Genomic DNA, 25,449 nt, shown 5'->3' with positions numbered 1-25,449 from the left:
ATCTCAGCTGACCGCCTAATAAGAGTGCTCCACTACCAACAGAACATTCAGAGAGAGGCCGAAGAGCAGGGTTTGCGTCATGCTGCCCTTCAAGTGCCTTGAAGTTCAGCTCTCCATTGATTGACCATTACAATACCCACCGAAAAAGCCAATGTCAGAGACGAGTATACAACACTGAAACATTCTTATATTTCATTTTTTTACAAAAACAGTTTATTGAATTATCAACAACTGTACATATCTTCAGTGACAACACAGTTTGCTACATACTTTGGTGTGTGTTTTTGAGACGTGTCCATTTCTTGCAGCTCTCCTCATTATTTTTGGAAAGGGAAATACTAACAGTGTGATGCTATAAACAAGCTGGACAGTAAGTAAATGCCTGTGCGTTAATCTAGAGTGTTACAGTCTGGCAGGCATTTTACTCTGTGCTTCCTGTATATGGATCACTATGCACACAAAAAACAGTGTATGTCACTTGGGACTCAGGAAGGGGGGGATGAACAATTGAACCAAATTCCAATTCTGCCACTACAAGATGAGATGTCATGTCCTGGTCATACAAGATCACAATGAAGTCACAGGTTCGAGAGTAGTCCTCCACTAATCGGTAAATATAAAAATCCAGGTCCATGTGCCCCATTGAGGTCTCTGTTTTTGCAGGAAGGCGGAGCGGCCAGTCAGCAAGTTTGTTTGGAAATGATCCGCCCCCCACCCGCGAAGCATCGAATACAGTCTCAGGTGCCTTGCATGGAGTTTAAGCCACTCAAAAAAAAAAAAAAAAAAAAAAAATCCACAGGACATTTTACAAAAACGCCTCTGTAATGCGATTTAGCTCAAAATTGTTTTTCAGGAGGGAAGGAAAAAAAAAGTAAATTAGATTTCCATAAAAGGTCAGCTTTGAAAATGAACTTCTCAAAGGGGGGGGGGGGCAGAATAGAATATCCTCATAGAAAAAACGTCTTAATCTAATTTTCAAACCTCGAAGGGGAAACGAAGCATCAAGGAGAGAATGAGAGCGAGAGAGAGAGAGAGAGAACCATCACAAGTGTAACAGGACACCAAAATATAAATCTATAAAAGGCATTTTAATACTCCATTATGTACACTTTTCACATACCCTCCACACAGATGAAGTTTCAGAACAAAGCGCTGCTTCACGATGCATTATGGAACGCTCTCACTGCATAGTGAGGAAAAAAATTTGAACCAAAATCCAACAAAGATTTAAAAAAAAAAAAAACAGCAAGGAAGGAAACATTGAGTGTCCTCTAGTGCCATATGAACTGGGCCGAGTGTGTGGGGTCTGTAGGGCTCACATTTGTGTCCTAGTCCAGGTCACCCCGGCGTCCACTCTTCCACATCTGTGGTCAGTCAGTTAAAAGTCAGTGAGTGTGAGACAGACAGTGAGACAGACAGACAAGGGCTGTTCCTGTCTGTTTGACTAGGAGAGTCACTGGAGTGAGAAGTTGTGTGTCCCCCCTTCCTTCTCCAGAGGCCTGAGCTGCTCCAGTCTGTTACCTCTCATTCTAGTAGATCACTTCATACACCGTGGCCTTCTTGTCACCAGAGCCTGTAACAATGTACTTGTCATCGGCTGATATGTCACAGCTCAGGACTGAGGATGATTCCTTTGACTGCAAGGAGAAAAAAAAGTCACAATGAATCTGGTGAAATAAAAAGATTTTAATTTTAACTTCAAAAGGGCCTGCATAAAACTCTTTCGACATCATCTATTACTCAAAGAAAACGCTGACAGCTGTATACACAAGCACCCCCCCCCCCCCCCACCAAACGATGCATTAGCATCCATGCCAAGCCCCTTCCATCATAAACACTTGAAGGGTTATCATTATTTACTCTTAAGCTGGTAGATGCAAGCTACACATGCGGACCCACATCCGCACTAAGTGGTCAGGACCCAGCGTTAATGACATACTCCAGCCCATTTCCGCTGATCGAGGCCCGGCCTGTCAGCCAGCGGTCACTGTGCCCTTTCTACTGACTCAGGCAGCCCACACATTTCCTGCAGACAGTCTGTATTGATCTCTGTACCTGGAATATGCTGGCGCCGTAGGGAGTCCTCCATGCGTTCAACAGATTGTCCTTCCCAGTGCTCACGAACCATTTACCTTGTCAAGGGAAATCAAATGTAATTAGAGCTCCGTTCAGAGTATAGGAGATATGCACAGAAAGCCAAATAAAACAGCCTAGCAGAAAAGGACAGTCAAGGTTCTGTCGGATGTTGTGCTCAATGTGCTGTATAGAAGCGTCTGTGTTTAACTTCAAGAGAGTGCAAAAGCTCAAGTGAAGATATGTATAGAGTGCCTACATTCAATGCGTGAATCTTGAGTCAATCACTTACCACAGTAGGCAAACTTGAGAGAGAGAACACAGCTCTCGTGAAGGTGCAGCTGGTACTTGTCAGGTTTGGTGTGGTGAAGAACCTCCACATTGCTGCTTTCCATGCCGACAGCCAGCCACTCACCCGTAGGACAGTAGCCCAGAGAGAAAATCTGCGTTTGGGGGGGACAAACACAAGTTGAGCACCACTGCTTTGCACTCAAGTCAGTATGAAATTAAAATTAGTTTTCTTAATGCATGTTATACATCTTATGGTGAACGATTCATCCATGTATACATGTTGTGAAACTAATCTATGGTGCTCCATTTTGGAATGCAATGGCCAAACCTTAAACTCCAGTCAACAAGTGATGATTCTAATCAAATCCCTACATTTGTTTTTCATTAATCTGATAAACTCAGAAGAGATCTGTCACTACTTCCATCTCGTAAAGCTCCATGATGGAAAGTGTTGTGGCCTAACCTGAGATGTGAAGTCATGCTGTTGGAGTTGCCGCCCCTCTCTCAGGTCCCAGGAGCGGACTGTGTTGTCAAGGCCACCTGTCCAGAGCTTGGTGCCATCATGGGAGATGTCAATGCAGCTGGCACCGTCTGTGTGTCCTTGGAATTGCCTGCAAATCACAAAATAAAATTAAGGGTTTAGACAATGGCCCTGTATTAAACCTTAAAGTTACACAAGAAAATGCAGTTCATTTGAGAAAATCTTGAAAAAGCCCACCTGACGAGGGTCTGGTTGTGCAGGTCCCAGACAGCGATGTTTCCATCGCTACAACAGGAGAAGCACACCTTGGCGTCGGGGCTGATAGCTAGCGCATAGCAGGCCGGTGCGGAGGAGGTCAGCTCGGCTTTAATGCGGGGTGTCTGGGAGGCAAGATCCCAAATGGTCAGAGTGCTAGCCTCCCCTCCAACGATAAGAGTGCGGCCATCAGGCAACAGCTTACAGGACCGAATATAGTTGTCCCTGTTCTGTAGATGAAGAAAAAAAAATAATTATGAGAAGATTTTCCAAACATCTGGACTTCAAACATTATTCTAGCAAACTTACTTTTTAGAAGCAATTAAAAATGTGCTAGTAGCATGTAGAGTATTATTACGATAACAAAAACAACAGTTATAATAAATATGTCCTTGGCCCTTACCAGGCAGTCTAGTTGAGACACTGGACTCTTGCTTCCAGGCTGACTGATGTCCCAGATCTTAACACAGCCCTTGCCACCAGTGTATACATGGCGAGTGGGATTGCTTATAGTCACAGCACACACCACTTCTCCATGACTGAGTGTGTTAATCTGACGGGCGTGGCGTGGGATCCCTGGACCAATGAGAGCGTCTGGAGGGAAGGGCACAGGCTGCATCTGTCCATCGGCACTGACGTGAAAAGAGTAGGCTCTGAGAAAGTGACAGAAAGAGAGAGAGAGACCTCTTTAGTAATCTAGTAGTCAACAGTGCACTGATTGAAGTGGGTTAATTAAATCAATTACAGCAATATGAGCAAGTAGTCTGAAATGAGGTATTAAGAGGTGGAAAAGGTTGTGCTCTTAAGCACTCTCACGGAACTGTTACATAAATAGTGTGGGGAAAAGGACCAGTCTAGTGTGGCTAGGAGTTAAGTCACGATCATTTAATCTTTGTTGGACACTTACGGTTTTCCTCCAGAGATTGGGTTGAGGCTGGCAGGGAGGCCGGGAGCTCTCATATGAGGATGCTCAAATGCCGCCTACAGAAACAAAACAAAACATGCAGCATAGAGCAGTGATCTTTATTAAAACACACATTACAAACACCACAAGCATAAACACATTATAACCTGTGAATTTATTTACCCTGTGTGCCCTATGTAAACCATACAATAGCTGTAGGTGGAAAAATGTATCGCTTTCAAATTATTTGATTAAGTTTACAGGGCCAGTGAGTGTGATACACTTTTGAATCTTTTTCAAAGCTACTTATGGGTTCAGAAGCCAAATGTGTAATTTTTATCTTTTTTTTTTTTTAATTAACGGTTGTGTTTTTTGAAGCTTGAAAGTCTAAGTGATCACTCATTGTTCATGCACAGAAAAAAAAAAAAAAAACCTTGAGTACTGTTTCACTTTGGTCTTTCTCAGAATTGGAAAAACATAAGGGTAAGTAAATTACTTTTTAGATTTTTGTAGGGTGAACTATTCCTTTAACTTGACTGGATCGATGTATACTGCAAAACCGAACATTGAGCCACAGAGGAATGATTCGTGCCCTGTTCCTTCATTTAGCTGAAAGGATGAAGCAATCAGACGGCAGGTAGTCAGGAAGCCTGAGAGCCCAGTCAATGTAACGCTCATTTCACACCCAGTCACACACACTACATCACCATACATTCTCCCTCCACTCTCAGGTTGGGAGCTTTGGGTGAAAGAGAGAGATTGAAATCAAGCACGAAAATAAAAAGAAATGAAAAGAAGAAACTGGGAGAGAAAGGTAAGGTGGGGCCTACTTTGGAGTAGAGGTTAAGAATCTTTAGGAACCTCAGTATTTGATTCAATTTTGTTTCAGTGAGTCACAATCTGATTCCAAAAAATTCTCAATACATCTCAATTTTTCAACTGCAGTACAGCGGCACAAATCTTTGCCAAATATCCTATATAAAAAATATGCCTGCTCTGTTTTGTGCAGTAATTCCATATTAAAGCAACCATAAATGTTGTTTTTAAAGACCATATTGATGATCAATGCAAAAATCCACTTCTGAACGCTTCCAGAAAGATCCAAGATCATGATGTATCTGTAAATATTTTTTTCTGCACCCCTACTTTGCAGGTGCTTTTTCACATACATAAACACAAATACTCACCATGGGCGAGCGTCCATAGGCAGCAACAGCGGCCGCACTCATCTGAGGAGAGATGTGAAGGCCGGCATAGACTCCAGGGCTGGTCAGAGAACCATTCATCTCATGGTGGCTCATCATGGCAAAGGGAGTTGGGTAAGAGAGTGGGGTGCGCAGAGCAGGGGCGGCTGCAGACACAGAGACACACAGCCAATCATAAATCAGTCAACCACGGGGAAAGGAGCTGAACTCGGGAGCAGGGAGATAAATCTCAATCAAAGACCTGCCTACACTCAGCTGCTTCAAAGATGAATTTTATGAAAGCTGCTTTAAGCTCTGTTAAAAAGGCAAGCCTAAAAATTTGCTGAAGCTTTGAATAATTTCCATATGCAAAGAGCTCTCTTTTGCTTACAATATTTGCGCTTTATGCTTGCAGGAGGTGATGGTATACAGTAAAACAACACCTCTGTGGAAGCTGATTATGAACTCACCGAGAGCTTCCATTGGAGGCTTGCCTAGGATGGGCCGCAGCCCAGGGGTGGTGCTGGTACCCGGGGTTGGGGCATCATTACGAGGCGTTGGGGTGTTAGACTTGAGACCAGGCGTAGAGGATTTGTCATTCTGTAGATGGGAGAGAAGAGAGGGAGGAGAAAAGAGAAAGAGAGATAGAGAAAACAGAGTTAAAATCCCCCCAAACGAGGCAGCATCCAGGCAGAAGATTTAAGTGCCGGCAGAACCTAATCCAATCCAATTCTGACAAACTCACTACTCCTACGAAACTATAAACCCTGCTATTTATCCCCAAACCCATTACTGCTACAATGGAGATGAGGCTCGTTTTATCCTTCCCTCGCTTCTCCCTCTAATCTTTTTTTTTGATGCAGAGGCCCAGAATGGTTAAACGCATTGAGTTATTAGCAGGGAAGACACGACTGATCCAGCTATGGGAATGCATTATCCCTGACATTTACAGATGTATTTAAAGCCGAGGCTGGGAAACAGACATTCACTCCTGAGCCATTAGAGGAAGATCACAGGGCATTCAAGCTTCCCTAGCTGCCCCCTCCCAACAAAACCTTTTCCTCAAACATATCCTATAATTCTGCTTCAATGGCACAGACCCAGATTCTATCAAATCTTATATCCAGCACTGCCGATTATTACAGTAGCAAAATCCAGATAAATAGAGCTGATACACGTAAATGCAGCATTCAGTATTAAATGTGTGTGTGTGTGAGAGAGAGAGAGAGTGCCGTACATGGCCGTGCTCCTTGTTTTTAGAGGAGGGGGTGCTGCCGGAGGAGGCCACAGAGGCGGGGCTGTTGGGTGTGTCCTTCTTTGCTGGGCGGGGTTTATCTATGCCATTCTCAGGAGGTGAGTGGGCAGGGCTGCCTCTGGGCGTGGCAGGGTCCTAGAGCACAAAAATATAACAAGAATTAGTTAAATATCAAAAATAAAATACGTAAGCTATAACTGATAACACTGCAGTTAAATTAATAAAAGCACAATTTCTAGTGATTTAGATGGAACATAAAATGTTTCTCACCTCATTGGAAACATCAACCACCAGATCGTCACTTTTGTCTCCATCACTGTCCTGAAAACACAATGAGCCCACTAGTTAGTATCCCATTGTGGGATTTTGTTACAGAAGAATCTTCCATCACAAGTTCATGCCACATTACTCACATATCGGCTCATGCTGTCCTTGTCTTCCACTTTGCGTTTCTTGGTGTCCAAGCTATAATCAGAGGAGCCGCGGTGTTTCTCGCTGGTTGTGCGCAGACTGTCTGATGGAGAAATAGAGTTGTTCTGAAGGAGGAGAAAGAAGGGAAATATTAAAGTGTGCCAATAGACTGCAAACTTTAACCCAACTCATTCGTCTATACAAGCAGATCTATGGGTGGTTTTTCTGTGTTTTGTTTCTCAAGACCTCCAAATTGCTCTGAAAATATCCTGTAGGCTCCAACTCCTTTCAGCACAAGATATTTATATCCAAACCTGATTCTAGTTTATTTCTGGTGACAAATGAATTATTTGAGTTCAGAGTCAAAAACAATTACCATTACAATGACAGGTACTTCACAGCTGTCGGATCTGAAGGAAAGCCAAGCTGAGAAGTCAACAGCAAGGAGGAAAAAAAAAAAAAAAGGACAGAGTACCTCTTATCACTCCAAAACCACACACTTAAAAAGCCAAAAGCGATTTATCCATTCCAGCTATCCGACTCGAAAACCCAAAACAGGCCTAACATAATACAGTGAGACTCGCCAAGCCGTATCTAACAACCCACAGTAGACTAAACACAGAAAAATGTGCTGGCTGCACTACAGAGTAGATACAGTTAACCAGACCAAAGAGGGGCTTGTTTTCACTGACCCAACACTCTCCCTTCCTTCCCCCAAATCACTCCCTCCATCTTCTAATAGAGACAACAAACAGCTTCAGGAAGACATGAGCAGCACATTATTGTCAAACAACAGCCCATTATATGTAAGAAGTCCAACTCGGGCTGTGTGTGTGGGAGCATGTAACAGTCATTGGTTCCTGTAGGATGTTTGGACATCACCCAGACCCCTTCCCAGAGCACTCTGCGGGTCTGCGGTCCCGGTAGACGATGACTACAGGGCAGACGAATGGAAAAAGGGACTTATATCTGCAGGAAATGGTGGGCGACCGTCTGTGGCCACTGTCCATACTCACAATAACGCTTTGTAAGAATTTTATGAATTCATAGTATTTAGCAAGCATGCTCCATATGCAACAGGACTTTGAGTGCTCTCTGGGCACTTTCTCAAAACAATCCTGCTCCTAGAGCTTTACTCATCACGTCCCAAGAGCCTTCACTCAGTGTGAGGCAACAAGATTCACAGAGGGAAAATAAGGCCAGATCACTGGAAGCGTAAAAGGAAACTAAGCTGAGAAGATGAAGTAGCAGACTGGGCCGAACGCCCAATATTCTCTGTCTCTCTCTCTCTCGTTGCATGATGTCTGACCTTCTAAAGAGATCCTTAGTGTGACTCATTAAGGGGAGTCACCAGCGTGCTATCAGATGACCTTAGACAACGGCAGCAGCGAATACACAACAGAGCCTGGACTGCTAACCGCCAGAGGAGCTCCCCTTCCTTCAGACATGACTGCACCCATTCAGGCCTCACCGGGCCAGCAGAAACCCAATCTCACAGCCACAATCAGCCATCAGAGAGATTTAAGCCCCGTCGAATAAATGCCTTTTACAAGGGCACGGAGATGAGAGGGAGGAAAACAATTCCTTCGCCTGTGCTCATACATATTTATCGCACTAGCAAAAGAGAGCAGAGAGGGGTGGTAAACAAGTGGAGATAGCGGAGGGGTGGGTAGGATGGGAGAGGTATAAAATAAATCCCACAAAGGAGGGAGGGAGGGAGTCGACGTCGTCTTTAATTGTGATGAAATTATAGAGCCGCACTAATCTGTGCACTGTAATACGAGTCATTTCCCATCTGCAGAGAGATCTGAGTGCTTATTTCATAAAAAGCTTGTTTCTCTATTAGTCATTTTTAATGAACGCAGATTACCACTTCGTGCACGAGTTTGCGTGTGCTTCAGGATGAAGGATCTTACTTGACATTTACATTAATGGAAATTTTCTTAGGCATGAAATGGGCCAAGAGGTGCTTTTCACCCAGTAAAACTAAGACATATTTGCTCCGTTTCAAAACCTAGTGAGCCGCCTACGGAGGCAACATTAAGGCATCATTTAAGGTGTATTCCTGACATGAAGGCTGTTCAAAACAATACGCAACTTAATTAAGTTGCTTCTGAATAAAGTTTATTTTAAGCCAAATACTTACTTAAAAAAACGATAATGGTGGACAAACTGAGAAAATACGTATTAAATGTACAGTCATATCTCAATGAATACAGAAAAGTATTATCATTACATTATACAATGTTTAGCAACATGCTTACACCAAACAACTGAATCAAATCTCCCATGCAGAGTGGCTGTCTATGTAGGCAGCCAAATAGTTTTTGGAACTGAACTATTAAGAGGAAGAGGACAACCGAGACAACAGGAAACCTGATACTCACTGTGCTCTCTGTAGTCAGCAGACCCGGGTGGTGTTGAAAGACAGGCAGAACGGCAAGACAAAACAAAGATAAACAAAAGTCAGTTAACCTGACCGACTGACAATCAGCGTTAAGAGTAGATTTCATCAGCAGGTAGAATATGTCTATACACAATACAGCTAGCAAACCATTAGCATGTGTCCTTTATTAACCTTGCCAATTCATGCAAGCCACAAAGAGCATCATGTAAATGTTCAATTGCTTTATACACTCTCAGTTCTTTTCTGAAAATAGGCTACATCCTTAAATGGCAAGCCACAGAAGTAGCGTACTCTTATAAAAGCAATAATATCGTCAGTCTATAAGAGCCGTCATAATAATGAACAGGGTGGGGGGCTTTGGGTGTTAAGAAACAAACGTTTGATTCAGACAAGAGGTCTATATGGCTGAGCGACTGATATTCCACTCTCTTGGCTTTAAATGAGAGCAGTGTGTGTGTCCTCCTTACCTCGGTGCTCTAGGTCATGGTGGTTTTTTTCATCCTTCATTGGCAAGTGTGGCTGACTTCCCAGTGCTCCCAGAGCCAGAAGGCCCGAGCCAGAGCCGGTGACCGGCGGGATTCCTGGTGGCTGAAGGCCAGAAGGGTGGGGAGGTAAAGCCACAGGGCCGTGGGCAGCGTGAGAGAGGTGCTGGGCCTGGAGCTGCTGCTGCTGTGGAGAGACATTCAACAAGTGGGCCAGAGGGAAAAAAGAACAAAAATCCATCCCACAAACTAAACACACGGCTTCTGGGCATCCAATTCAGAAGCACAGGTGGGGGCACGGGGATATTTATATCCTCACGTACACGCAAGTCTTTTTTGAGGATCCTGCAAACAAAACAGTCTTTATGTTGCTTGGATCTTAACCTGAAAATATTAAATCTTGGAGTGCTGTGGATCTAGTCAGTTTACATTTCAGGTTTCCTGCTCAACTGTAACATAAACTCTGTGGAATATCATACCAAAAGCATGTAAATTCACTCATTAAGTAATAAAACTCACACAGACTCTCCAAAAGAGAGTTGTCAAGCCTTATTTAAGATACAGTTAAAAGACAGCAGGCGTTGGAATGCTGTCAGCTCATAGGCTTAACACCACCTGCTCCTTAGCCCCATCAAAACTCTGGACAGCTATATTTACTCCCCTCACATTCGGGTCTGGTTATTACACAAAGCATGAGTCATTTGAGAAAACCAAACTTTAAACACCACTCCAACAGCAGCTGGGCTCAGCTTTTGTGTGTGTGCGAGCTTGTTGAGCGGCGGCCGCAGCCAAAGGCAAGGGGTCCTGTTTTGGCATGCGTTCAAGCCTCCAATACCTCCATCAATATTTAAAAAGCTTGTAGGAAACTGATCGGAGTTAAAAACCACTCAGCATGGAAAGCAAGCAGCTAAAGCAAAGTTAAATGATACTTAGCAGAGCCAGCATTAAAGAGAAGAAAACAACAACAACAAAAAATAATTCCCAGTCTCCACAATTTATTAGTGTCCACATGAAGACTGAATTCTTTTAAATTGCTGTTAGCGCACACACTGCCTAACTTTTCACAGACCTCCCCAGTCAATCAATGACCCTTTACGATCATTCTTCCAGAATCCTGACATGTTTTCTTCATGCTTGAAGTGGAAAGGGTAGGTGTTATTGGCTATGTACGGTGATCACGGTGGTACAACCTTTCAGAATTATCAGCAGGTCGTTAATGCCATGCCATAAGTAAATATCAATACTAAAGGCTTATTTATAAGTCTGGAATGCTCCAAAAGCTTGCCCTTTCCAGTGGGTAAATCATTATTAAGATGTCCATCACAGGCCCTTATTCGGGGCGAGTATAATTGCTAACAGCTTTGCGGATTATTTGCACAGCTGGCTGTATATTGAGACTCCGGGCCTTTGAGATTGGCAGGAGAGCGAATGGTATATAGAAGAGTTCCGCTTGGGATTTGAACCTGCAACCTTACACTCCCCAACACAACAGAGCTGCCAAGCCAATTATGAGCTGTGCCTCAGAGTGTGGATCTGTGAGGAGACGTGATAAGGGAGAGTGTGAGTGAGGTGTGTGTGTACTGAGGCACTGAGCGTGGGTGGTGGGCGCATGTTCTTGAAGAGAGAAAGAGAGGGCAAGAGAAAAGGAGAAAGATAGTGAGACAAGAGTGGAAGTGAGTGATTGTAAGACAGAAACCGTGTTGGTGCTAGGGTGTTCATGTGGATGTGTCAGGAAGTGAAATGAACCGCTAGTAAAAAAAGAAAAAAAGAGGGGTGGGGGTTAGTGTGTGTGGCTTCAGAGATGACGACTGACCACATGGGAAATTAAAGAAGCCGTTGATTCATGGGGGAGAACCTTCCCTGCTCATTCCAGCTAATGAGCCACTGATGTGTAATATGCATGGACAATAAGAGAACCCTCATTAGAGACCTGGCCATGAAGCCAAGAAAATAAAGAAATAAAATGTCTCCAGTTATTTAATATTTCTGCATAAAGATGGTGCTAATCTCTCCCTCTTACAGCAAAACAATGAACGTAGGCCTTGTGTGCAAATTGAACAATGGACACATAAAAATAAAAAAAAGATAAGTGGCTAAATCAGACAAGTTCCTGCTTCTAGTCTCAGGTGTGTATGTTAAGCAACCCCATCCTGAGTTTAGTGCTGTAACCATGCAACATGCAGGCCTGAGGGATTTCAAAAACATAAAGCCCCATGATTCCCCCGCTTGGCCACAAACACACTTAATTGGGCCCACAGCACAAGCAGGGGCATTCTTAATAGAGATCTATCAACACATCTACAGCAGACGACTTACAGTAAAACAAGCTGCCCAGTGCAATAGGCTGGGTTTTTTGATTTTTTCTGTGGGCAAAAATGTGTGTGTCTTATCAGTGGGCTATCAGTTTAACGTGTTAACTTACTCATGAAAAATAATGCGATTAAAATATTTTAACGCATTTAACGCAATTTGTTTTTGTCTCATATTTATATCAAACGATAAGTGATATCACACAAGTGCTGATTTTGTCCCGAATGGCACAAGTGCAAATGTGATTTTACACAACAGTTCAGTAAATAGGAAGTTGATATTGTGTTATATTTTAAGCACAATATTATGTGTTTTTCACACTTTAATGCCATAGCTACAGAACTGTTGCATATCTCCGAGCAACACAATGGTGTTTCGTTTCAGAATGAATCCATGTTTAGAATGAATCGTGTGAATCAATGATTCAAAAGACCCATTCACTTAATTCCTGAGTGAATCAGCTGTTTGAATCAAATGAATGACTCAAAAACATTTACAGCCACCTGCTGGCAGATGTAGTTTCTTATTTAGAGTACCATTTCATTTAAAATAATAATAATAATACAAATATTTAAGGAATAGTTTACCCAAAAATTTGGTCAATTTTTACTGACGTTGTTTAAAACCTTTATTTTGTGTAACACAAAAGAAGGTATTTTGAATACTTGGTAACAAAGCTGTTTTGGTTACCAATGACTTTCATTGTAGGAACAAAATATATATAAATACATAATTATCTTCTTTTATGTTCCATAGTTTACATTGCTAAATGCTCAATGTAGCCTAAATGTTTGTAATAAATTATGTTGAATCAAAAAAAAAAAAATCTTTCTAAAGCTACAATTTGTAATGTCTAATTGATACGCTCTCATTAACACAAAAATAGCTTTAAATGGTCTTTTGTGGTTATTTTCAGTGTCAAATTTACATTGCAATTAATAATATATATAATATATATTTGTATATTTCTGCTCTGAACAAAAACAATACATTGTAAGACAAACAGCTATTTTGAATTAGAATTGAATCAAACATACCACCAATGCTAATGCCATACATATTAAACAGTCAACCAAAGACACTATTAAAAGTCACAAGACAAGGAGGGATCACAAATTAGTCTTATGACATGCTCTATAAGAAACTTAATCAAGAAATAAAATGCACATTAAAATCAACACAATATTATTCACGGAAGCTTAGTTTTATATAGCCAGCAAATAAATATTTAATATCTCTAAAAGCTCCAAACCCAACCACAGCCTATAAACTTGCGATAACCAGAACAGTCCAAAAAGAACTGGGAGTTAAGTACGTGGAGAAAGAAGTGAAAACGGTATAAAATGTGGATAAAAATGCTTATGCTTTTCTAAAATAAATAGGGCTGGGTTGAGAAACACAAACTGTTGTTGAGGGCAGAAATGCTGAGCTGCCGGAGGAGGCCATCTTAAGACCTCTGATCAAAGTCATAGCACAGCAGAAAAAAAAAGCTGCTGCCCTAGATGCATCCCATTACCGGCTCTGAAGTTCATCAATAAGAGATACTGGTGGTTTCTGCTCTGAGAGTGTGTGTGTGTGTGTAGCTCACATCTCACCTATGCCTTATACTATTTATGAGGACTCTGGCACCGTGAGTGCACACACTGCCTTCTGTGTGAATTACAAATGTCCACCTACTCGAGAGTAGAAGAAAAAACTCAGACAAGCAAGTGTCTTTTCTGCTTTTCAACTTGTAAATGGCTCCTAAAAGAATAAGATTAATTAAACTTGGTCTGCTGTAACATAACATCAAACCTATCAGACGTGATCCTTCCTGATGATAATGTGGCATTTAAGAGCGACCGCATGACTGCCCTATTCAAACCTGATTCCAGGAATTATCTCTGAGTGAGTGTCAAAGTTCAGGATCTAATTGGATTCCGATATCAGACAACACAAACCAACCCTTAAACCTTCACCTCACCATTATCAGATTCTTCAGCTGTGGAGTAATTCTTAAGATGATGAATCAACGTCTGTAATAAGATCAGAGCTAGCCCTACTACTGGATGCCCAGAGGTCAGATTTGTTTTTCCCTACATATTGATAAGGATCCAGGCCATTTGCCCCTGATCAATAAGTGACTGTTAGAAGAGAGATGAGGGTATTTTTAGGAAAGGAATGGCTGTAGTAGCTCAGGGATGTGTGTGCAAGATCCTATTTGTCTTTAATTCCCAGCGCAATCCAGGTCAGCAAAGAGGAATGAGCCTCTCCTGTAAAACCTGATCTAATTAAAGGTATCCAGGCTCTAAAGAGAGCACTGAACAGCTTCTAGATGCAGACTCAGGGGACTGAGGATGCTAAGCACACTTATGCCACATCTAGAACAGACTAAATAAAGCTTGGTCAACAGCGTCCACCTGCACAGTAGATAAACAATAATGTGGCTATGGGCCAAGGTAAACGAAAGCAATGAAAAACTAAGAGACTCTTTCACAAATAATCATTATCCATCACTTTAATGGAATAGGTTGTTAGCCATTCTCTTTTTGAATGGGTTGTGTGAAATTTGGTAAATGACAGCATTTACGGTCAACTCCAGCTCTGACCTTAAAACACCTAAAAAGACATACACTTCCTCACTCAAACCACAGATACATTTACTAAGCACACATGATACATGCACATAGCGTTAATACATTTAAAAAGGCATTCACTGTAGGGGCAAACCTGCACATGATTGAAATAAGCTACTACTTTCAAAACTAATCGTTAAATCAGTTAATAGGATTATTTTGCATCTACAACAATGCCGGTTTGCCCCGTTATTAGGGTCAAATAAAGTAATTAAAGGGGTATACACACGGTGAGAGGCAGACTGGGAAGTCCACGTACCCCGATGATAGCATTCAGTTCAGTCATAGTCACTTGCTTTGCACGTTCAACAGCTTGTGCTACTTGCTGTTGGTGCTGCAACAGGGACAGAAAATGTGGTTAAATTTCAATGCAAATTCAAAAACCTAAAAGTTCTTAAATGATGATAAAAAAAATAGTACTTCATCTAAAACTAAAATGAAACTGTGAGAATTCACATCAAGCTTACCTCTTGTGACAGAAAAGGCATAATCTGGGCTAGAATCGCATTGAGCCTTTTGGCAATCTCGGTCTGAAAGTGGAAAAGAAAGAGGGAGAAGTTAAAAAAGGGTTAATTTATTTCTGTTAAAGTGCACTACTAAGCCTTTTTTGTGTGTTTTCCGACGATTAAGCCAATTACCACGGCAATCAGAACCGCTTGACTCGGCACACTCCAAACTGCGTGATATTGACATGTGAAATATTTAAAACATTATGAGAGCCCAGGGGAGAGAGAGAGAGCACAGCTGTGATGAGTGTATACTCCAAACCACACGAAGAACAAGCCAGATACACTGGAGCTGTGTTAAGAGAGGCGCTGCACTTCAGCTGCCATCAGCCCGCAGGTACAGTCTACAAGCACACAAGACTTTCTTTTGCACTCTCAGCTTCACATTCACACCTCAACCATCATCGCCGCCGATATGCAATTGCACTAAAACGAAAAAGCTGCAGAAGCTGCTTTTTTCACATGTCTCCACAACAAAATGACTGCCAACTCCTGTTGTTTAGCAGATGTTAAATAATGCAGACAGTCCCTGAGGACATGTTGGAAGCAGACGAATGTGATAAAAGACTTTAGGGCTGACCACAAAAAAGCTGTTTTATAAATCCCAAATTTATGAATTTCCACCATCCAAAAATTGTACACACATGGTCTAAATAGCAGTCAGAGCCAAAGGATTTTCAGCATCCTTGAGCTTCAGTGCTTTTATAAGAATTTTAAAAAGGGTAGGGGGAAAAAACACATTTAATCACATTAAATTCAATTAAAGTTAAGCAATGCACAAATTATCTAAAAACTGGGTCCAAATGTCTGTAGGAATAATGACATTTGTGTTCCGACGACCTCGTACAATGGAACAGAAAATGTTCAAATCACAATAATGTGTCACTTCTGACTAATGAACAAAGGTGGATTACGTCCAGACATGTCAGGAGCCGAGGCCGTTTCCAGACCCCACCTTTTTCATTTTCTCAGCAACCCACCCCCAAGTCCCCCCTTCATCTAGCCCACCGCAGGGACCCAACCTTCATTCTCTCTCCACCCGCCTGACCGTTGCCATGGCAACTGTAGCCGAACAGGCCCCATCTCCTATCGCGCACCGATCATTATGCAAATGGTACCTCAGCTTGACCGTAACAGCCTGTAAAATCATATTACGTGCACACAGGCAGGTCATTAAATTGAATTTTCGGCCTGTCGATCAGATGAGTACCGCACACGAATGGTGGATAAAAAGGCGAGCAATAGCAGAGGATGATGTGGGGTCCTTGTGAGAACACATGACAGTAAAAGGAGGGGTGGGGGCAAAGCCAGGGCTCTCCACCTAAAGGCTACACGCAGCTACAGTAGGATGTACTCCATCCCTCTTCCTTTCCATCATCAGACGCCAGCAGGAACACAGCACGGCCGACATCACAGCCTTTTCCAGTGATGAAAGGAGCTCACATCACAGGTCTGGCACTGGCTTTGACTGAGACCAAAGGAGAGGGGGGAGGAAAGCCTCTGAAAAATAACTCGGCTACAGATACATCATCTATAGAATTTATGAGGCTCAGTTCAACCCAGGGCCAGAACGGAGCACAAACACATCACAGGGATTTCGGCTCTATTTTTCATTTCAATGGCAAACACGCAGCGCTGCACCGACCAGGAAATTATTTATAACATATTGCCGAAAATGCCAAGCGGTTGCAGGAGCCAGACACAATATTTTTTTACAAGATACTCTGTTACACCCGTGAAAGTTTCGCTCCTTCCCATCAAAGGAATACAGACGTGTGTCAAGTCAAGCTATAGTTGGGTAACGCCTGGCAGACCATAAAATACTATATATAAAATACATATACCATATAACAATAACAACAAATAAAACAAAAATATGAGGTCCAATCCTCACTATTAACAAGCTGTTAACTATGACTTTTACCTCAATAAACTCCCAATTGGCTGCTTATTAATAGTTAGCAAGGACGTTGTTAAGTTTAGGTATTGGGTAGGATTAGGGATGTAGAATATGTAGAGCACATGCTTCACTAAAAGACAGCCAATATGTTAATAATAGGCATGCTAATACGAAAATAATGAAAAAAGTCACTGTAATCAAAAAATCTTTCTATACCATTGCATCCCAAATCATCATTAGACATTCTTGAAAGCTATAGTCAAACTTTTTGTGACAAGACTGGGTGTTGCGTTTCACCAAAGCAACAGGATCAAAGCAGGGTACCAGTTTAGCTTTCAGACACCCAACTACACTCCGGAAAAAACTACTAGAAGAATGCATCAACAAAAATGCTGGTTGAAAAGCCAGCTCAGTGTATAATCCTTATTTGCCCGAGATAAACCGCATCAATAGCAGCCTAACATTTGACAGGATTTGCTGAGAGGCCTGGAGAGCATCGAACACATTCCTTAAGGGCTTAACGCGACGTTGACAGCTGGCTGAGTGAGGTCAAGGGTTGCCTTATCTGACACTCACTCTTAAAGCTTCATGCTTTATCTTGCAAAAACAATCCTGCTGTCGGGGGAAAACATGTCCGACGGCGGTGACGTACACAAAAAGCCAGCATACGCTGCACGTAATGTATGAATCTATGATGAAAGTGTGCTGTGCATTGAGCTGGACAAGCAGAGCTTTTAGCTACAACTGCAGATTAAAAATAGGATGTCACTTTAAGCAGATGAAAGCCTGCCTCTTAAGTGGCGAGCTTCACGCTCTGGTACACAATTACAGGTACTCGGACCTGTCTAGCACCATTTCAAGAGCACTCCAGGGCCAGGCTGTCAATGGCATGCTGAAAGCTATTTGTCTGTTGCCATCATCGCCAGCGGAATGGAGTGAGACGCTGATGAGCATTGAATATAGAGGAAAACAACTGGCCCTTCCAGGCATGTGTCTCCATCACAAACAATACTTGACCTAGCCGGGTTGATGGCCCCTGTATTCCGCTGGGTGGTAATGCTCTCTGACAGCCTTGTGCACTGTAATAAAGGTAAAACAAGGCCTATATGTGTGCATGCCGGAGGTGAGCGCACAAGCTTAACGGTTGTTACCTTACAGCACTGTTGAAAACTGGAATTAAAATTTACCTGAATTGATTGGCATTAGTAGAGCTGCATGGGTGGCTAGCCTCTGTTTTCTATTATTGTTTTTTTTTTTTTTTTGTCTCTCATATACTCAGCCTCTCCAAATAGCCCTGTTACAAAAGCCCTGCTCTATTATGCATATGTTTGGAGTGTCATTGTACAGGTTCACCTGGTTTCATGACCTAACCACCATAAATAGTGTGACGGAAGTGTTTCCCAATCCTCCCTCCTCTTTAACAGAGGCTTTGTGTACTCACCTCACTGAGCCAGTCAGTTTGCTTTGGCTCACATAGAGAAGGACAATCCAGCAGTGAGCAAACACTTCCTAGGGCACCCCTTATAAATCATTTATCAGCGTCCCCGTGTCAAGCCGGGCCTGACTGGCTCAATCTGGGTCTGACAGCAAGGCGAGGGGAGGAGATTCCCTCGGAATCTCACAACAGGTGAGAAAAACTCACAAAATAAGCCACGCCGCGAGTCATCACAGCGGCTCACTGATGTAGAGCAGCTGCCATTATTGCTGCATTTCCTCCCTCGCGATGGCTGTCTGCAGGTATCAGATGCAAGCGTGCATCCTGAAATCCGCATTACGCCATGACTGTTTAAAATACAAAGCGCCCAGTGACAATCGAATGAAAAAAGAAACCGATTGCTTGACGGTCGGAATTAAACCCTCGGCGCTGAGAATAATGGGGTGTGGATCCAGCAATCTTCACTAACTCCATGCCTGGCATCTGCTATTGGGTTCAGTTTAACCTGGATCAACAGACCAGGATAAAAGGGTGGGATCTGCGCGTTTGCTTATGAACACCATTACCTCCCTCCTCTTTAGCAGGTTAGAGGCAACGTCAGATGAATTATTCAACAGAGCATCTATGTGCTCTGTGGTGGTTCCTGATAAAAGTCAAGGCGGTAAAATGGATCAGTCGATTAACCTGTTTACACAAGGTCAGCCCTCTACCCCTGTACTCCTTTTCTCTAACTCCTCTGTCCCTCATCTGCCAGTTGGGAGATAAGTGGTTAACAGGAGGCATCGCGGGGCAAAGGCCTGACAGACAGGGGAGTGCAGAGGCTCACACTGTGGACACTGATGGATCGCCACCCACCAGCTCCTCCCTGATGCCATTAACCTTCATAAGGTGGAGAAGGGGACCAGGCTGAGGGAGCATGGTTGTCTCTGAGGTGGCCTAACTACATCTGGTGCACAGCGCAATCTCATTATTATCTGGGGGACAGGAAATATTGTGATGCGTCACAATATTGTCAGGATATATCAAGATTAGTCTTTGTAAATCTGTTGGAAGAGAACCCTAAATTTCAGAAACGTAAGGTGGACAAAAATTTGAATGGAAAAAATTTATCAAATTCAATAATGCAGCCCTGCATTAAAAAAATGCTTATTTACAAGATACTATTTGCCTAATATTACCTAAATCTGATTTCAGAAATATCAATAAAAACTTTCCATCATGTAGTTTGTCACAAAAAAGAATGAAGATTTTTCAAATGCACTTAAATAAAACCAGTGAAATAAGTTGAAGAATTTCAATGTATAACTGAACATACAATCGGCAAAGAAATATATTCTCAAATACTCTTTCATTTAATGTTCAAGAAAATTATAGAAACCTGACAATCTGCAAAAGTTATAGACAATCTGTAAAATATTCTATTTTCGGACGCTGTAAAACATCCACGGATCTAGAAGAAAACATTGTCATGTTTGCATTTTCTTCTGTCGCTGGATTCAAGATTAAGCAAAAAAAACAAGAGTAATTCTTACATGTAAAAATGGGCTGAGAATTAAACAAATGATCGCATCCCAGAAGACAGGAATCGTGTCTCTGTGGTGGTTTTTCTGTGCTTAAGGGATGATGAAGACTTATTCACCTTACAATGGTTTTCAAAAATCAAACATTCTGAAATGCACACCATATTTTGTGAGAATGTGACATGATAAATCAAAACAGAGCAGAACATTTTTATAATAAGCCCTACGAAATTAGTAAAAAAAAAAAAACAATCATTGGATTTTACTCAGCAAATATGATGAAGAGTAGTATATTAGTTGATAATAATATAAAAATAATCAATTAGTCCGGTTCTTACACTAATAGATATTCATCAGTGATGTCAATTAGAAGTCACTTAGAAGTAGAAAAAAAAAACAATTCCTGAGGGGGAATACTGAAAAATGGCAGAGGCGGAAAAAAGGTCACAATGCAATTTGCCCAGTGCTTCAAACAAGGTCATAATAGGTCATATAGTTTCATGTGGCAATGTTGCTGACTTTAGGCAATTATTGGAAAAGACATGGAATATCCAATTAAATCAAAGAGATAAATGACCAATTAATTGATTATCAAAAATGTATGTTAGTTGCAGCCCTAGAGAAAATGCAGGGTAAAATTGATTGGAAGGGATGTATTTATAGTGTTCTATTTTTCCCTTAGTGTTAATTTATAAAGGCTGTCTTAAATGTGCTGACATAATAGGGACTGCTCAGACTCTGCTCCCTTTAGTCATTAAATCACATGGCCCCTCCTGCCAAAGTCCTGACTTTAATCTTATCAAAGCTGTCTGACCACACTCTACTCAGCACAAGCAGGAAAAGAGATTTGACTCTGTGTGTGTGTGTGTGTACTTGTAATGTCCTGACTTCTAAGCTGAGTCTAACTGCTGCTCAAAAAAACACAGTCCACAGTCTCTCTCATCATCTCTACAGAGTGTACTTCACTTGTCTCCTAACACACCAGTGTGACTGCATTGACTGACATCTACACACACACAGTGCACAGATCCTCTGTGACTCAGAGATTGTGTGAACAGGGATCAAAGGGCTACATACCTGTTTGTGCATTTCAATGTTCAGCCCATAGGACATCTCATAGTACTGAAAGAAAGAGAAATGAAAAATACTGAGTTTTTTTTATTATTCAATCCGAGCCACATCAAACATTTCCACCTCACATCACAGAGTAGGGAAAAGAAAGTCAGATTCTAGTGAAACGTGGGGAAAAGAGGAGAACAGGCTTTTGATGCGCACTTCAAAATCATGTCCCATAACAGTGTCTCATATCTGCACAGCTTCTCCTTCTTTGTATGATACTGATGAAAGCACACAATTGAAATCCCAATTGGATTTTAGGTCAGAGATCCCACACGTTTTGACCAATAAAATTGGATAAATCTTAGTTAAAATAATAATGATTTATGAAAAAGAGCAATTTCTAGCCAAAAAATGATAACATTTTATCAAATTCTATGATTTTTCCCAGGACTAAATGGCACCGTTTCAGAATTTTCCATGATAAAACTTAATCCATATATATATATATATATATATATATATATATATATATATATATATATATATAGCATGACATATACAAATCCATGACATAAACAAACACACATATATATATATATATATATATATATATATATATATATATATATATATTGTATATGTCATGCTTAATATATTTTTAACAACTGTAATGATAAAAAAAGATTAAAAACACCCTGATCTCACTGCAGTCCTGCAAGTCTAGATTCTGACACTATCAACTCAAACAGTCAGCGTGGGGATTGTACATGGTGTTTACCTAACCTCTCCTCCTCCTTTCTGAATGACATGCTTTTTCCTGTGAATGGAATGTTTAACTTGCGTCCCTGGGTATTGGTTAAAGTCATTGCTCGCGTGTTTACACAAGATAAGAGAATACACTTCCACAGTTTAACCTTGTTTAGTTACACCACGAAAAGCTTTGTTTTTCCTCTCCCTATCATGAATCCTGGCATGAGGCTGTTTTGATCTCTTGAACGTATATGATTGAATTTAGGGATTTGGTGTTGTGTAAATGATTAAGCCTGTGATTTAGATTAACAATGATTTTATGAAGCCACTTGTTTGTGCGCAAAATCTAGTCATCAAAGACAGAGTGCTGCAAAGACTTTGGATTTTTTCTGCGATCTAGTATTTTCCCCTCAGACGCCTCTGGCACTCCTCCATCACCCCTCACCCAGTTTACGGCCATGCATTTGTCTGAGAGCAGCGTCTCCTTGGAGAATAATCAGATCCACACACAGAGGGAGGTAGAGAGAAGGGGGAGAACAAAGGGGGAGTGAGAAGAGGGGACAATGCTGTGGTCATTGACCCCTACGGCTAAGGGTTGGTGTATGAAAGGGCCCGAGGCTAAGAGCAGTCAGTCAGGGCCCTTTAATAAAGCAGGAGGCTGAACTAAAAGCACCAGAGGGGGTTTCACAAACACATTCTAAAACACACACATACAGCGAGATGCGCAACAAGGCATCAACATTCACCCCAGCTACTAACTAATGGCAGCTTACATATTGGCTAATCTTACCATGACATAATGGCGCTGCATCTCGGTCTTCTCATTGGCCAGTTTGTCGTACTCCACTTTAAGACTGGGAGGAAAACAAAACACATCGATTACTGAACAGACATGTGTTTTCACTGCTTACTCACACACAAAAATAATTCACACTGCAAACATGAAGCTAAACAAATACATTCACATTTTACAGGGGGTTGTTATAAATGCTAAAAGCAATCTTAATGCTTTACATAAGTGGTGCACCAATATTACAAATCTGGACAATAAAGCTCATATTTCATATTTTCAAATACAATTACTGTTTTCATACTTGAACCAATACTATAATTTTCATGGCCAATATTAAAGATAAAGTCTTTTTAAGATTTTAAAATAATTTGAATACATCATATGCACATCAAACAACAATTTAGTAAAATGTCAAATTACTAGACATTAAAATTTTGTAATACTAAAGTAAATTCAGGCAAATGAAAAGCAACATTCACTGAAATGTACTAAAGGAAACACACCTGAATGAAATAAAAACTTAAACTTAAGTCCATGTTGTTAACAAAAATAGTAGTTTTAAAGGTTAAATATTCACTGTAATCAAGCACTATCAACTTAAAATTAACATTATAACATTAAAATTAACATTAATTAACATTAAAATTAACATTAGGTGGTTGCTAAAATAATGTAAAAACAAGCAGAAACACATCTACAATTAAATATCCGTGACATTACCAATATGTTGCCTCATATGATCAAACTAGTTATTTATTTTTTTACCACACACATTTTTTTTTTTCACACACATGAATTAGATTTAGTTCTCCTCCCTTCGCCTGCAAAACACAATTAGGCGAAGCGGTAATTGTACAAGCTACTTCACAGGCATATAACTCTAAATTATTACCTGTGATACTGGGCTTGCAGGAACTGAAATTCGTCTTTGATCCTGTCACAGGACTCCGCCACTGTGAATTTGAAGCCTGGCTGACCAGGCTGGTGGGGCGCCTGAAAGACAGCCATTACATCAATCAAATTCAATTACATCCTCAGAGAACCAAATTTGTTTTCCACCGACTGCAGAGCAAGGCTCTAATGCATTCTGGGCCCTCGGAGAGCAGCTCTAATATTTCAGCCTGAATGAGGGCTGGGGTGACATCCACGCTACAGTGACATCTGGGAGATAGCTGCAGCACCAGTAGCATTCTGACAAAAGAGGCGGGGGAATCTTTTCAGTTCTGGGTCCGCCGTTTTAGTGCCTCACATAAACACCGGCGGGAAAAATGGGGTCGCCTCGCTTGGATGGGTCTGAGCGTGCAGAACTGCGACTGTAAAAAATGCTGTTGTTTTCAGCCTCGCTCTCTCTAAAACCAGGTGCTCGTGAAAAACACGAATGCGTACTAAAGAACAAAGACGATTTCTTTACAATTCAACGTCAACTAACGTTACTTTATTGACAAGAGGCGTTAGTTGTTTTTTTTACCCCACTTGATTGTACTTCCAACCGCCCTGTTCTTTCACTTCAAAGCATCACAGGCACCAGGGCATAGCAAATCAAATGAAGGTGCACATCAGGATATCGTTCGTCATGGACGGGCGGCTCTGCCCTTGCTCTCCAGCTAAACTGATGCAGATGTAGCAATTATGTTCCATATCAGTTCAAGATGCACTTACCGGATGCCGGCCCTGTGGATACATCTTGAAATGTATCCTTTATTTATTGGAGGTCTATTTGGTGGGGGGTGTCCACTGGCACGCCACTGTACTGTAAAAATCAGCCGGACACGAAGCCCACTGGACGCTGTGGGGAGAATCCTCTCAGATCTCTGCCGCTGGAACCCAAACAATAAAAAAAATAAACAAACACAGACGAGGAGGAGACCGTTACATTCAAACTGAAGGTTGGAATTTTAAACTTGCGGTTGAGAACTCTATAACCGCGTAAATAACGCGTTTTCACCTGCACTTTCAAAAACAACTCGGTTCATTGTGTCGGGGGAAAAACTACATGCGGAGCACTTGAGCGAAACGACAGCTTATCTAACGTAACTATAAAAGGAAAACACGAAAATTAGGAGGAATTTTTGCGTTTTTCTTTGTTTGGCACCTGATACTTGGACAGGCGCTCATCTAGTACTTCACATTACTTGATAGAACCCGAAAAAGAAGACCGTAAAGAGTCGACAAAGTGATAAGTGAGGAGCTCAGTCAGTGTGTGAGTGCGAGAAGCGTTTCAAGTCTTGGTTGGATAACAAGCTATTGTCGTTTAGCTAACCTGCTAGCCTACTGTACCTGTCTTTGTGCGTCCGAACTGCCGAATCACTTCCACTGTTCCAGTAACTTCTAAAATGTTAATCACCGCTTCAAAATCTGAGGGAAAGATATGGTTCCTGGTGTACGCGAACGGTGGCGAACATCTCTCGTGCGCTCTATCACAAGAAGCGACTCGGTGAGAATCAGCTTCTCCGAGGCAAAGAAATTAAAAGACGCCAAACTCCACGGCGCGAAAAAAAAATGTTCGTGTAATCCCCAGAAACCCTTGCAAAAATGTACTTCCGATTTTGAAGATGTTTGGTAGGTTTAAAATTGTAACATTGTACTTCTTCGCCACTCGAGCATTTCCCCTTCGTCCAGCAATGCAACCCTGTGCCACACACAGACAGTCTACTGACACGAGGGCTGAGCCACTGCGAGAGCACCTCCTGCTAGCCAATCAGATTAGAGAACCGACAGTACTGGCCTACCGGCCAATCGCAGGGCCTTGTCCCCACGTGGGGACTGCATCCTGATACATGACATCATACTCGCCATTTTAGATCAGAACAGGTAGCTC

General features: G+C 41.7%; 1 protein-coding gene across 1 annotated transcript; it reads right to left on the bottom strand.

Moving 5' to 3' along the window:
- Positions 1 to 1,069: 1,069 nt before the first annotated feature.
- Positions 1,070 to 25,364, bottom strand: LOC127977566 (transducin-like enhancer protein 3-A). The gene is made up of 21 exons (XM_052582498.1): positions 24,909 to 25,364; positions 24,291 to 24,448; positions 23,524 to 23,624; positions 22,629 to 22,692; positions 21,107 to 21,151; positions 15,136 to 15,198; positions 14,898 to 15,002; positions 9,729 to 9,927; positions 9,242 to 9,249; positions 6,857 to 6,979; positions 6,714 to 6,764; positions 6,426 to 6,578; positions 5,659 to 5,788; positions 5,192 to 5,355; positions 4,008 to 4,081; positions 3,504 to 3,753; positions 3,083 to 3,330; positions 2,828 to 2,975; positions 2,366 to 2,516; positions 2,056 to 2,132; positions 1,070 to 1,637 (listed from the first exon to the last, which is right to left on the bottom strand). Exons 2-21 carry the CDS (start codon positions 24,312 to 24,314, stop codon positions 1,530 to 1,532), a joined length of 2,286 nt encoding a protein of 761 aa, XP_052438458.1. The 5' UTR covers positions 24,315 to 24,448; positions 24,909 to 25,364; the 3' UTR covers positions 1,070 to 1,529.
- Between the last annotated feature and the right edge of the window lie 85 nt (positions 25,365 to 25,449).

The sequence above is a fragment of the Carassius gibelio genome, chromosome B18 (assembly GCF_023724105.1).
Source record: "Carassius gibelio isolate Cgi1373 ecotype wild population from Czech Republic chromosome B18, carGib1.2-hapl.c, whole genome shotgun sequence".
Lineage (NCBI taxonomy): Eukaryota > Metazoa > Chordata > Actinopteri > Cypriniformes > Cyprinidae > Carassius > Carassius gibelio.
Note: the sequence above shows the minus strand (reverse complement) of the source record. Positions and strands in the feature narration are given on the sequence as shown.